Here is a 14,016-nt window from a genome sequence, read left to right on the forward strand (position 1 = left end):
GTATTTGAAGTCCTGATGGAAACTCTGTCCAAGTTTTATCCACTTTAATCCGTCTCAAACTTACAGGAAAACTTACTTTATCTGTAAGTTTGAGGTGAAGCGGAGGAATTTGAAGGTAGTCCTCTTGTTTCATCATCCCACTCACTTTTGAACGTGAAAATATCGATTTTGAAGGCGGGAACATTTTTCTAGGCTGGCGTCATCTCAGGCCATGTGACGCAAACGAGGTTTAATCTCCACAGGAACGGATGAGGTTAAACATCCGTTCCTGCAGGCTGTTTAATGATGCTGCCGCTTTTAGATCAGGGGTTTCCAAGCTTTTGCTCAAGTGGGCCAAAATAATCAGTTCACAAGCCCAATAAAATATAATTTTTAAGAACTGAATTAACCAAAATGTTGTGATTCTTTTTTTTTTTTACGTACTCAACAATAAACTAAGCAAAAACTATTTTTATCCCGTACTCAGATTTATTTGAAACAGGATCATAGATCCAAAACCTCAAATAGTTTTTGTATGTTTTTCTAAATTAAAGGCATCAAGTTTGTTTAATATTTTTTGCTCTATTGAAGAAAACATAAAATGCCATTTTGTTTATTCTTAGCAATAAAATCTGAATCTGAGTCTTCATTTCACAATACCTTCTGTATTTAGACAAGTTATAATATAGCAATAAAAAGCAGATTTGGGTTCACCAAGGTGCAGCTTAGAGTATAAGTTAATGAGTATATTGGTCCTTGTTGCCATGACAATCTAAGGAAACCAGAAAGCTTGGAAAATAGGATCACTTTGCGTTGCATCAACATGTTTGTTTATAGATTTTTATTTAAAAGTTGTAGTTTTGTCTGAATTTATTTCATATACTCTTGAATTGTGGCTGAGAGGGCCGCAAAAAATCAGTCCAGGGACCTTAAATGGCCCTTGGGCTCCATTTTGAGCACCCAATTTCTTCCTTTTTTCTGTTTTTTGTTTTTTCTGAGAACAAAAAGGAAAATTGTTCAACCCTGCATTGCTTCTTAAAGGGGCAGTATTGTGTAAAATCAACTTTTTTGAGCTTTATGTCATGTTATAATGTTATTCCATAAACACATCTGGGCTTTGATTCTTTCATATTTAAGAAATCATTTTATCTCCATGGCAAGTTGAGCACAATATCTGGGCGGATCTATCTAGATCCTCCTCAGAGCTGCAGTTTCCAAGCTTCTGCCTCACAGAGACGCCTACACTCCCCCACTCAGCTCCTTCAGACTAGCCAGCAGCAATTAGCAAACACTTGGTGCAACTACTGAGCTCATTATAAGAACTCCTGCTCAGAGCAACCCTGGTAAAAAATGTTTTAAAGGGTTGATGGAGAAGACATGTTGGGATGACCTCCTGAAGGCAGAGATTCAGAAAGAGCAGGAGTTTTTAAAGAGACATAATGAAGTTAAATTATTTAGTAAAACTTCTTTTAAGTCATATTTGATATATGCAGCATTTCTGTAACAACTGATGGTAACATAGTCGCTTGATTGTTCTGCAGAATGGCACAATGTCACTGAAAAACACGTGATACTGCCCCTTTAAGAAAAAAAATTCTCATTAATTTCTCAGAGAAAGTCTGAGATTTCACAGTGAAAATACAGAGTCTTGCTCTGAGCCCACAGCAGAGCAACAACAGAGCAACTGCAGACAGCCAGAAGTCACCCAGCCCCTGCACCTGTTGTCGTTCTGAAAACGAGGGCGCCGTGACTCACAATCTGGGGCGCAGCACCGCAGCGTTGACAGATTCAGAAACTGAACTCTCATTCTCCCGACTCGTGTTTCAGCTGCAGGAAAGAATGCAGGATATCAGGAGATCATGTTCCTTCCTGAAATAACGTCCCATCCCTGCGCATAGATTTGTGCAGATCTGGTGCCAGGGTGCCACTGTACATCACTCCATCAACTGTGGGCGACTCTGGATGGAACAACTCTAAAAGCTATCTTCAGACATCTGTTTAGCAGAGCCTGAAGCCTGCCGGTGCTGAGGCATGCTCAGACTTCACTCACATGCTCCATTTAGGAAAAGAAAAGCTCTGAGATCTGTTTTATTCTTTCTCCTGGAAACAATCTGGAGGATCTAAGATTTAAAGTGAAAGGAAACAAGATGATTTCATCGTGAATAGAAGCCAGATTTGCTCCAGCAGCTAGATGTTTGCTGGAAGACGCAGCAGGAGCAGAGATTTGATCATTTCACGCCCCGAGTAGCGCCAGAAGCAGCGCGCAGTGTGCAGCGTGTTGGGTCTGTTTCTCACCACTCTGAGCTCAGAGATGGTGAGAAAATCACATGCTCGCCTCGTCAGGCCGGTCATGAGATCCTCCACAGCTACACTTCAGCATGTGTGTTCATCTCCAACCAAAGGCCCGGAAGAAACCCTTTACAGTCACATGACCCACAGCAGGAAGTGACTTATCGGTCCTCATAAACAGACCGCCATGGCTTCCCCGAGTTCAGGCCAAGCGACTCTCACAGCTCCTTTTATAGATGTGCTATTCATAGCAGAGGGACTTGTTCCTCTGAGCGTTCGTACTCCAGGTTTCTGTCGCTAAACTGTGCAGAGGTACTTTTTTCTACTTCTGGGTAGAAAAATATTAACTTAAAATGTTCTTTAGCTTTACTTTTAGTGAAGGGCCAAAAGTTTTTGGTTTTCTGGGATGTTTCTGTAAATCAGCTCTGATAAATCTGGACTCTGTGGATGCTTTCAGGCCACAGCCTCTGTTACAGATCGCTGCTCCAATCCAAACAAATCAGATGGTTCAGGAGGCTGACCTCTGGACCGTCGCTCAGCTGTGACCAGTCTGCAGAATATCCAAAAATCATACTGGAGTAAGAGTAGCATACTGCAAAAGTCTGACCAAGTATTTTATGTTGCAAATATCTTAGTACACATGAAATGAGACCAAAAAATAACTTAAGAATAACTTTTCAGTGAGATAAAAGAGCTCGTTTTAAAATCAATAATTCTTTAATATTGGTAAAAACGTTGCAAGTTTTTGGCAAGTTTTTTCAATTTTAACTTGAGAAAAATGTCTCCTTAGAAGGGTTAAAAAAATCTATTTTAAATTATATTCAACATTTATGGAGGCAACATACTGATGGCCCACAAGTACTCAGCACATCCCTCTTCATAAAACATTACAGACGATTGTGCTGTTCCAGTATTTCAGCTGTAATGTCCTACATCGATTTAGCTAATATTACAAGACTCTTGGTTAAAATGCTGAATGTTATTAGAATCAATTTTGACCTTTGACCTGCAGGTTTAATGGAGGAAGAGCATCACCTGACCTTTTGTTTCTGATTTTGTAACTGTAGCTCTATTTGTTGTGTTTTCACCGTTAGTTCAATGTGAATTATGAGTTTCTATAAAGTATTTTTGCCACTTTTTTTATGTTTTTTATGTTTTGCATTTGATTGTGTTCCTTAGTTTCTGTTAGTTTCTGTTAGCTTCTCTGTGTTTCCATGCAGCTGGTGAACAGTGTTGGTTAAACCTGCCTTCCCCTTCCTGCTCTGTCCATTTAAACGTGTGTGGATGTTTCCTGTGGGGTTTAGACGTTACAGCGCAGACAGAAAATCGGTTCTATGAATCTGTCGTTAAATATTCAGACAGTGGAAGGAAGGAGGCTGTTTCTGTTTGTTGGCTCCTGTCTCATCATCTCCGTCTCTGTTTCAAACACTTTCTGCAGAAGGAAATCAGATAGCGGCGTTTATCTGAAACTGTTGCATCAGCGACGTAAAGCATTGCACTGACTGCCAGTCCCTTGTGCCATAACTGTGCATGTTTTCGATTCACCATTAAACGGTGATGTCTGCATAGAGGAGATGTTGCAGAGCTTTTCCTGAGTCGTGAGCAGATTGTGAGATTTCCTCAGGGTCTTTGCCTTAAAAATCCTGAAAAATATGCAATAAATGTCTTGCTGTGGGCAAGTTTGTTTTGAAGAAATCAATGTGTAATAATTTGTTGTGCTGATGTCTTAAAGTGTTTTTTTTCCGGTCTGGTAAATATTTAAACTTTTATTATTGACTTTCATGAATGGATCTGCCGTGTTTAGAAGAGGGAATGGTTCCCTGCGATGTGAACTCCCTGATTGTGTCACAGCTTTGCAGAGAAGCTCCATCGTAAAGCTGACAACCAAGCAAACATTACATCACCCTAACCTGTCCTCTGACAGGAGAGAGAAGAAAAACACTCCTATTCTCTTTTTTTTTTTTACCTGACTCCTAACATTTCCACTGTTGGTCCAGAGCTGCGAAGCTCCATCCAATCACGTCTCTTCACAACTCTTCTTCACGCGCTCCCTGCACTGGTTACCAAGGAGACAGTGAAGTCTGAGAAGTAGAGCAATGCTTTGGCATACACGTCGTTTTTATTATTAATTTTTGTTTCTTTTCTTTTCGTCTCAGCAGTACCATCTGGACTTAAAGTTGTGTTTGTGTTGTTAACAAATGGAAGTAGTAAGCGTGTGTGCCGAGCGGTTCCAGGCTGTCATCTGATCCACACTGTCCCACCTGTTCTCACCATTTTCTGTCTCACTGATCCAACAATTCCAGGCCGCACAGCTTCTCCTGCCAGGAATCTGTCTTCACCAACAGGAAAGAGTCTCTATTAAACAATGAGTCGACCTTGATCCAAGTGGGCCGTTTAAGGTTCCTGAAACCTGCATGTGAGAGAGGGAGAGTCAGCCAGACTCTGATTTTGGTTCTTGCAGGAGTAAATGAATGAAAATGCTGATTTAGCTGCTGGCTCTCCGTTTGCATCGACATTCCTTTCTGTTGGGAGTGTAGGAAGCAGCAGAGCAGGGCTGCAAACGCAGCATCTTACAGTAAAGAAGCAGAAACCTGCAGCTGCAGACCACTAACCTAGATTGGGACCCCAGTGGCGTCCTTGTGTCCCGTACTGTGTCACAAACTGTGGCTCTGTGAAGGATGGAGCCGAGTGGGAATGGATTTCTGTTTCCAGATATTTCCAAACATCCCAGCGCCTCCAGGCTGTTTGCTCACATGTTAGCTCCCTGGAGTGTTTTACAGCCCACAGCCATCAGATTCAGACACATTGTCATGTTCTCCTTTAGGACTTCCAGCCTCCCACACACTGGAGGAACTCCGGTTTTAATCCTTCCCCTCTGCTCTCTCTGCTTTATTACAGCAGGTCTGCTGCGCCTTCGTCTCTCCCTTCCCAAACCTTTTCACTTGTTTGACTCTCAAATAAAATTTAGTCTGCAGATCTTTGCTTATTCAATAACAAACTGAACCAGATATTTCCAAAAAGTGATACAAACGCTGAAACTCACATCAGATTATTTTGTACCTTACTACATTAATTCAGATATGCTGCTGAATATCACGTTCTAATGCATTTGTGTTGCAACTCTGAGACAATTATTCGACGTTTTAAGTTTTGAGGTCAGACTATTCCAAATAGTTAATCATGACAATAGGAAAACTTTAAGCACAATCTAATTTAAGTTCTATTAAAATATATCCTACTGGTTTTCAGATGTTTGTTGGGTTCTTCAAAGGATTCCCTAGCATCATGCTAGCATGTAGCATAGTCATTTTAAAACTGCGCAGCTACTAACTGTAGTTAGTCAAGGAACATAAATATGCAGAATTTGTAACATACAAGCTAACAAACACCTAAACACGTAAGCATACTCTCACAAATCTACATGCTAACTTTCTAACTTCCTGTCTAACAAGCTGTACTACAGTCCTAACATGGTAGTTCCAGGGCTAGTACAGTTGTCCTGAGCTTTGATCTTGATCTCATAGTTTTAACCTTTAATATCTGTTTAAAAACCTTTCAGATTCAACACATGAATGAATCAGACCTAAAACATTTAGACCAACCCAATTACTCCCACTAGCTACTAAGCTGAAGTCTGTGAATCATTTGAAGTCTTAGAAACCAGAAACTAAATTAATCTTGGACTTTGCATGTTTGATTTGCAATTTGAATGTCTAATTGGCTCTTTGCACGTCAGCTTCCGTGTTCGGGGGAAAAACGGCTCGGTACTTCCGGTTTATTGAAAATGACATTTTACACTCGGTGCTTGCAGGGCTTATCGATCCAAAGCTCCAACTAAGTAAGCTGGAGAAAGGTTTTAAGATGTACGACTTGTCATACATTCACAGATACGAAGGTGAGTTTTACTTTCTTTAAAGTTTGTGGCAAACTTTAGCTTATGCTAGCAGGCAACATTCTCGGACATTTTTCTTGCAAAAATGTGGTATCTAAACATTCTAACGGACGTTTTTAAAAAAAAATTTTTTTATTGACCATATTTTGTACTTATTTTCAATATTATGTGTGTTTATTGTCGTTAGTGTCAAACAGACAAAATAAAGGAGAAGCACAATAAGCCTCATAGCTTAAAGGTATATCAGCTCTGGTGTCAGAGTTCAGCTGACAGTTCGGGTTCAAAGTTGTTGCTTTTAGAAACATATGGCCGTGTTATTTAAGTTCTCCGTGTTGTTTCGTTTTATTACTTTTGCATGCTTCTTGTGAAGAGCTCAAATAGGTTGGTGTTTACAGCAGTGTGTGCAGGCAGTTGCTTGTCTCTCTGGCTCTGGCGTGCTCACTCGTTCGTTCTTTCGGGCTGAATACAGAAGTGATTCTGTGGAAATAATACAGGAATGGCTCCTTTATTTACCATCCGTCTCCCCCCGGTAGTTTTAGGCTGAAGAAGCTGATCCGGAGTGAAGTGAAGGCTGCAAACTTTGCTGTGCGGCGTTAGCTTTAACTGGTAGCGACGAATATTTACAAGCCACCGTTTTCTTAATTCAGGATAGTTTGGAAATCCATGAAAACTTAAAAGCCCATTATATTTGGAAGACAGCAATGTTCATAGTACTGCTTTATTTGCTTCTGAAATACGACTTTGTCTTTCCGTTGTTTTTTCCCCTGGTAACTCAAAGCGGAAGCAAGAAGGCCGCATTTCGCTGATGCGGATGTGACGTCAGCACCGTAGGCGCAAAGAGCCCATAGCGATTTTCACCTGCTCTTTAACTCATTGTTCTAATTGGAACTATGTAGCGCTAGCTGCATGTTTGTGATGTACTGTGACATTTCCAGGAAACAGGCACCCGTATCCCCTCCCCGTTACGATATAGGTTAAATCAACGGTAAACTTTTCTTGTTTGGATCAAGTTTCACCAAACTGGAGTTTCATGAACAATGAAGACATCATCTAGATGTACTTTTTACAAAAATCAAACTTTATTTTTCCCCCAGGAGAAATTAAATGTCGTTGTAACTCATATCATCCAAGTATCTTCAAAGAGTCGTTGTGGATGGTGAAGCTGTGGAGAGGAAGGCTCTCCAGTAGCAGTCAGTCTGAAGAGGCCTCTGACTGAAGACACTGTTTCTTTAAATCTCTATCTGGTTAGAAAGTTGGGCAGAGAGACTTTGGAGTTGTTGATGTGATCCTTCCCCATTATGATCGATGGAAGAGAAGATTTGAACTTTCTCCTTCTCTCAGCATTTTGGACCTGTTCGACATACGTTATAAGAAAAAAAAAAAGTCTTGTTGCCATGGTTACACTTCGCAAATATCATTTCAGCTACACAGATTTAAAACCAGAGGGGATAATTGTTCTGAAAAGCTATACATCTACCAAAAAATTATCAAAAGTTGAGAAAAGACCATAAAAATGTAAAAAGCAGCTCTGATGAGCAGCGCAGTTCTACAATAATGAAATAGAAGAATTGTTTTTAGCTTTGACGCGTCTCTGAAGTGTCTCTTTTATGATATCTGACCCTTCAGAGTGTTCTTAGGATAAAACATACAATAGAAGTGGTTTTAACTGATTAGCACAAAGTATTTTTCTAAATTTTATTTGCACCTCGGTGATAACGGCAAGGATGTCATCGCTCTAAGCTACAACTGGAAAAGTTCTCTGTTAGTTTCTTTTTAATTCTCAAATCAGATCCAGGATATCAGCTATTGATCTTTGGAAGTGCTGCTGGGCATATTTTCAGGGCTTGAAAGGAGCCATGCCCTGTGTTTGCGCTAAGCTAATTGCCTCCTGGCTCCAACATGATATACGAGATTGCGGTCAATATCACGGAATCGATCCCGTTATCTCTCACTCAGAAAAAGGAAGCAAAGGAATCCTAAAATGTTGAATTTTAAATGCCGTTAACACTGAGCCGCTTCCTCTCCTCTGTTTCCCAACAGATGCAGCTACTTGACAAGTTCCCAATCGAGGGAGGGCAAAAAGATCCGAAGAAGAGGATCATCCCGTTTCTCCCAGGTAACAGCCTGCTCCTATCTGAACCGGCTCCCATATTAAAAATGCATGACTGGCACTCAGGGGACGTCACACTGAGCTGGTTACTGATGCCGGCACAGCGAGGGCTGCTGGGGAGACGATGTCTCTCCCTCCCAGCTGCCATGTGCATGCCCCATGTCTGTCGCATGTTCGGTCTTTTTCAGATTTTCAGATGACGCCGTTTTAGAACCATTGTAGTTAGACAGTAAAAAAATGTAAATTTGCTTGAAAAAAATCAAATGTTACTCAGAAATTTTCTAGGAAAAACAAAAAAAAAATCCAACATTTGAAAAGTCAAAACATTTGTGAGAATTAACTCAGATTTTAGATGAATCTCAGAAATTTCCAAGACAACATTTTGAAATTTTCTGAGTTTCTACATTTTTTTCCTCTAAAAGTTGAAACTTCCAGGTTTTTCCAGAAGATTTCTGAGATGAATCTAAAAATGTGTTTTTTCTAGAATTTTTAAAAGAAACTTTTGGATCACAGGAATTTTCTAGAAAATTTCTGAGTTATTTGATGGAAATGTGCTCCTTTTTTTCCGTCTTCCATGGCTTTACTACGCCGTTGTAATTTTCATCACATGCATGTTTGTGTTGATTTTAGCCTTGTCTCTACAAACACACCTGTTTATCTAGCTGACATTCAGGCCTGTGACTCCCCAGCACTGCAGCATCAGCCCTGATTTATGGCAAATTCTGCTGAAGAATTTACAGCATAGGGTTCTTATTTCTATTTACAGCAGATTATTTTAGTAAACGCTTAAATGTTTAAGCCCTGTGGCTGCCCCCGTAGTCTCAGCATCAGCAGGAATCACTCACTCCCTGTCTCCCACCTGCCCTCCAGCTGTCTTCCTCCCAGCATCGCTCTCATATTTTCCCACTAGCAATGATCGAACTTCCACCTCCATCTTCTCTGTAAAGTCACCGTTCTCGGATACAAACGACGCCTGTCCTTTCCGGACATTTAATTCAGGTCAAGCTCGCTGTGCGACACTTAATGGGCTTTCTAATGGGAAGGGATTGAAAGAGCCCATTAGGTTACGGCACTGAAATATCTCACTTTAACAGCCTTTCTGTTGGACTAAAAATCCAGGACGCAGACGTGCCACTGCTGGCATTCAGGGATTCCTTGGTCTTAATTTAATGATAAAACATGAATAGAAATGTGACAAATAGTGACCAGTCTACAAAATGTGTTTGAAACTGTTATTAAATTAAAATTTTCAATTTGGACAGGATGAGTTCATAGCTTTCCAGCTTCGCTCAATCTGCATTTGGTCCACTGGCCAATAAAACAGATGAAAGACGGAGAAAATCTGGAGCTTTTTTTATATTTTAAAGGAGGGGTGGTATGTAAAATCAACTTTTTTGAGCTTCATATCATGTTATAACATTATTCACTCATCAAAAACATAACTTTAGTGTTGCTTGTGCTCCTCCAGACTAGTGGCAGCATCATCTAGCAAATTTCCTCTTTAGCAGAAAATACTGATTGCAGATCTGCATCAATCAGCTTGTGACCTCTAGTAATCTTATGAATATCCCACATAAGGGTTTTCGAGTGGCCTAGTAAAAGTTTGGACATTCAGTTTGGACATGATCCTGAAGCTTTGTACAGGGTGCAGAGCTTCAGGATCATTTGGGCCTGTTTGGTCTCTGGTTTCCTGTCAGTTTTCCAGATTTAGAGGAAGTCCTTTGGGTTTTATTTGGGTTGTGCTGATGAAATGGAAGGTTTGCAGTTTTATCTCATTGTGCTGAATGAAAGGAGCGGCTTCTATTCAAAGTTTCTCCATCCAACCATCCTCATCTTCACACTGCAAACAGAACGTTGCTGCAATCTGGGCTGTTTTAGTTGTTAACAGGCAGAAATACGCATAACTTACAAATATACTATTAGACTTAAAAACCTGCTTTTCACTTCCAGACCACTTGGATAACCACTGCTACTTGTCTCCAAACCAAAAACTGATCTGATCTGAGTGTGGTCATAGATCTTGTTATTGGTTTGTTAAAGTGATACTTTAGTCCTAATCTTCCTTAGAAGAGATCCACGTATATTAAATACAAAGTTTTGTTTAAAAAAAACTAACTTTTTAAATTGTTGATCTGCAAAATACTGACATCTGCTGGTTCATCTGAAAACTACACCATCAAGTTTTTACTGCCTGAAAACCGAGCATAAATTTCTTCTTCTTTGTTTGCACATTCCAGTTTTTTCCTCTCGTCTGTTTCCTTGCTGTTCTCTCCTCTGATTTTCCCTCCATAACATCACACTTTTCCTCGTTTATCCTTCACTTTTCCTCGTGTTTTGATTCTTTGTTTTTGTCCCTTTTCCTTTCCCCTTTCCAGGCAAAATCCTGTTCCGGAGGAGTCATGTGCGAGACGTGGCCATGAAGCGGCTGCGTTTCATCGATGACTACTGCAGGGTAAAGCGTTCTGGCTGTAAACCTCCCTGTTGTCGTTCTGAAACATTCCCGACCTGTGAGGAGTCCAAACACTCCTTCACATGTCATGAAAAAGTATTTCTACTCCTTAAATTTGTCCTCATTATTCACACAAGGCAGTGGAAGGAAATGATTCATGTTTTCTAATATTTTTTGCCAATAACATTCTAAAAAATGCACAATGAACTTGTATTTAGTCCCCTTTATTCTGAAACCCCTAAATGAAAGTGCAAAGCTTTGAACATCTCCCAGAGCTAACGGAGAATCTGTAGGAAGAACTGAAATTTCTCCTTCTAATCTGAATGAGCCTGAGTGATTTTGCAAAGAGAAAAATGTCAGTATCTACAGCTGGTTGAAACAAATCATGAAAAGCATTTATCAATTTCACAGTTATGAACTTCCCAGTGGTGATCTGTCATATAACGTCTCAATAAAACAGACTTATAGATTTATAGCTATAATACGAAAAACTATAAAAAGATATGAATTAGGGTTTTGTGAACTGGCCCATCACAAAACTTTAAAAATTCAGATTTTGGCTGATGCTGTTTTTGTTTGCTAAATATAGTGACTTTTACATGGTTGGTCCAATTCTGATCTTTTTTCCTTCGTCTTGTTATGATCTCAGTTTCTGTTGCTGAAAAACTTTAAAATGGATCCAGAGATGGTGGCGTCCATTATTACTTCTGTTAGAGCGCTGCTGTGTGTCGTCTACGTTCTTCTTCTACGTCGCTTTGGGGTCGTAAACTGTTTACACGGAAATCTGATTCTGGTCACATTTAATTAGTATGAACGACCACACACRCACACACACACACACACRCACACACACACACACACACACACACACACACACACACACACACACACACACACACACACAMAAAAAARAAAWCTTACWTTAGCAACAAAAGTCTGACTTTAGTACCAATATGTGAATGTTGCTTAAGTCTCTAAGTATCAGTGAGGTGACGGTTGTTGTCCAGCCCTCTGTCGTAACAGAGCAAAGGAGACAGTGACTGATTTTCAGACAGGATCGGTTTTTACCTGTTGGTCGATCGTGATCTCCCAAAATTATGGAAATCAGAGTGGATTTATCTCTGAGCACCTCCAGTATGATGAATACTTCATCAGGGTGCTGACCCAGTCCGATCCTGGATCAGGGGGTTCTGAAGCAGCAGGACTGACCGGATCGTTCCACCAGTCGAACCTTCAGTTTATCAAACTCCTGCTGTTTGCAGAGGAAGTTCTGACTTCCTTCCCATAAAAATACACAACTTCAAAGAACTACCTGTTTGTAATTACACACTTCAAGACAGACTTGATTGTCACTTCCTGTTCACACTCTTATTAGATGTGTTTTATTTCATGTGTGCAGGATTATGATCTTTTCCTGCTTCGCACCCTCCTCTCCTCCCTTCCTTCCTCTTGGCACAACTCCACACTATCAGAGGGAAATGGCTGCAATACAGCGGCTTTGTTTCCACACACAATTAGGAGGTTGTATTGTTGGCCTGCATTAGCGAAGGTTAGCCAGAGTATCAGCTCATTAATTGGGAGCAAAGAAATAAAAGCAGATCCACTCGTAGACGGACTCTTTCTTACCCAAATAACCTGCAGCGGAGTAATTTATCCTGCAGCAGGCTTTCCCTTTCATGCAGCGCTGCAAAGCGTGCCACACTGTTTACTTCCTGTGTCCTGTTCGTGAGGCACAAACAACAGAGAGGAAGAGTAATTACCCGGTGTTTTCAAAGGCTTTTGCTCTGGAGAATACGGGATGCTGGGGTCCAGGCAGCTGTGGATGCTCAGCGTGATGCAGCCTCTTCAATCACCACCAAAACACTTCTTCTGTAGTATTAGAGGAGATGAAAGAAATATGAAGGTAGTTCAGATGACGATTTCAGCTATTTAAATTAAAGGCCCGTTCTGTTTCTTCTTCACGGTTCGGCTCCTCGTTTGGCGGCTGCGTAGCCGAGCTTCAGCTCTGCTTGCAGCCGGTCGGCTGATTAAATATAGATGGATAACAGACACATGATCCTCTTTGACTGGGGTTGAGCTCTGTCTTTGAAGACACTCTGAGGCAGCAGTTCACTGATCTATATCACAAATCTATGCTGGTCAAAAGTCGGCAGGTTCAGTCAAATAAATCGGGGTTTGCAGTTGAGTTTACTCCTTCAGCTGGTTTTCCCGTTTTGCTTGCTGGAATTTCCATCTAAAATGTGAAAAAAATCCTTCATGCAAATATTTTTACACCTTTTGGATTATCAAGTGATGCAGATTTTTTCACTGCACCGTTTTAGTCTCGGTGAAATGGATTTTAGGATACTGGGAGTAAAGCTGAATGGTGTCCCATCCAGGAAGCATCCACACCCCCAGAATCAACTCAGGGATGTGTGCTCTGCCCTTTTTTGTAAATTTTACACATAACTGCAAGAATGTAATAAAAAACAGGCACAAATGAGCACAAACAAAACCCTTTGAGAAACCTGTTCCCCCTTCTGCCTGTGGGGGCGCTGCACCAACAACCACTGAAGGAAACGACTCAAAAACTTCTGAAAAAGACACTGAGTGAAACGTCATTCTTCAAAAAATGCAACAAAAACAGAGAGGTTTTAGTTTTTAGTGGTTGTAGGATTTCTCTTTTATGTTTGGTAAAAGACCACCAGACATTTCTCCCTTTAGTGCTACACATGCGCTTTGGTTTTGGTTGTATTTACCCAGAATGCAATTCAGTATTGTCCGCTTCCTGCTTCTGGAGGGAACCAGAATTGATTTTAGCCTAAGCAAGGCTAAAGGCTTAGGTTTGTAGCCGGACCAGAGTTCGCTTTTTTAGTCCACTTCAGTCTGATTGTGCATTCACACTTCCCCAACCGAACCGGACATTCTAGGTAAACAAACTAGAATTTGATTAAAGTAAACCAAACAGGGCTGGTGGGAATGCGCACTATCCCAACTTAACTGAACAAACGGCCCATAATGTTGTTGTTTTTGGGTTATGAGACAAAAGCAGGTTAATGCTGGATCTTTCACATGTGACCCTAACAGTTGCCTCTCAGCTGCGTCCAGTTTCCCTCTGCTGGCCTTCATGTTTACCTCTACTGGCCTTCATGTTTCCCTCTGCTAGCCTTCATGTTACCCTCTGCTAGTCTTCATGTTTTCCTCTGCTAGCCTTCATGTTACCCTCTGCTGACCTTCATGTTTCTCTCTGCTGGCCTTCATATTTCTCTCTGTTAGTCTTCATGTTTCTTTCTTCTGGCCTTCATGTTTCTCTCTGGT

The 14,016-nt window shown here is 40.8% G+C and overlaps 1 protein-coding gene across 5 annotated transcripts in view; it reads left to right on the forward strand.

The window, feature by feature from the left end:
• sh3pxd2aa (SH3 and PX domains 2Aa) overlaps positions 1–14,016 on the forward strand; it is a 90,388-nt gene that overhangs the window by 24,533 nt on the left and 51,839 nt on the right. For 4 of the 5 annotated variants that reach the window (XM_017305858.1, XM_017305860.1, XM_008422262.2 and 1 more), the window contains exons 3-4: positions 8,201–8,276; positions 10,646–10,722. In XM_017305858.1, the coding sequence (XP_017161347.1) occupies positions 8,201–8,276; positions 10,646–10,722 (153 nt within the window). Of the gene's footprint in view, positions 1–5,978; positions 6,164–8,200; positions 8,277–10,645; positions 10,723–14,016 lie in introns of those variants that run through there. The other variant, XM_008422283.2, reaches the window with a different exon arrangement.

Source organism: Poecilia reticulata, linkage group LG1, assembly GCF_000633615.1.
Source record: "Poecilia reticulata strain Guanapo linkage group LG1, Guppy_female_1.0+MT, whole genome shotgun sequence".
In the NCBI taxonomy this organism is placed as follows: domain Eukaryota; kingdom Metazoa; phylum Chordata; class Actinopteri; order Cyprinodontiformes; family Poeciliidae; genus Poecilia; species Poecilia reticulata.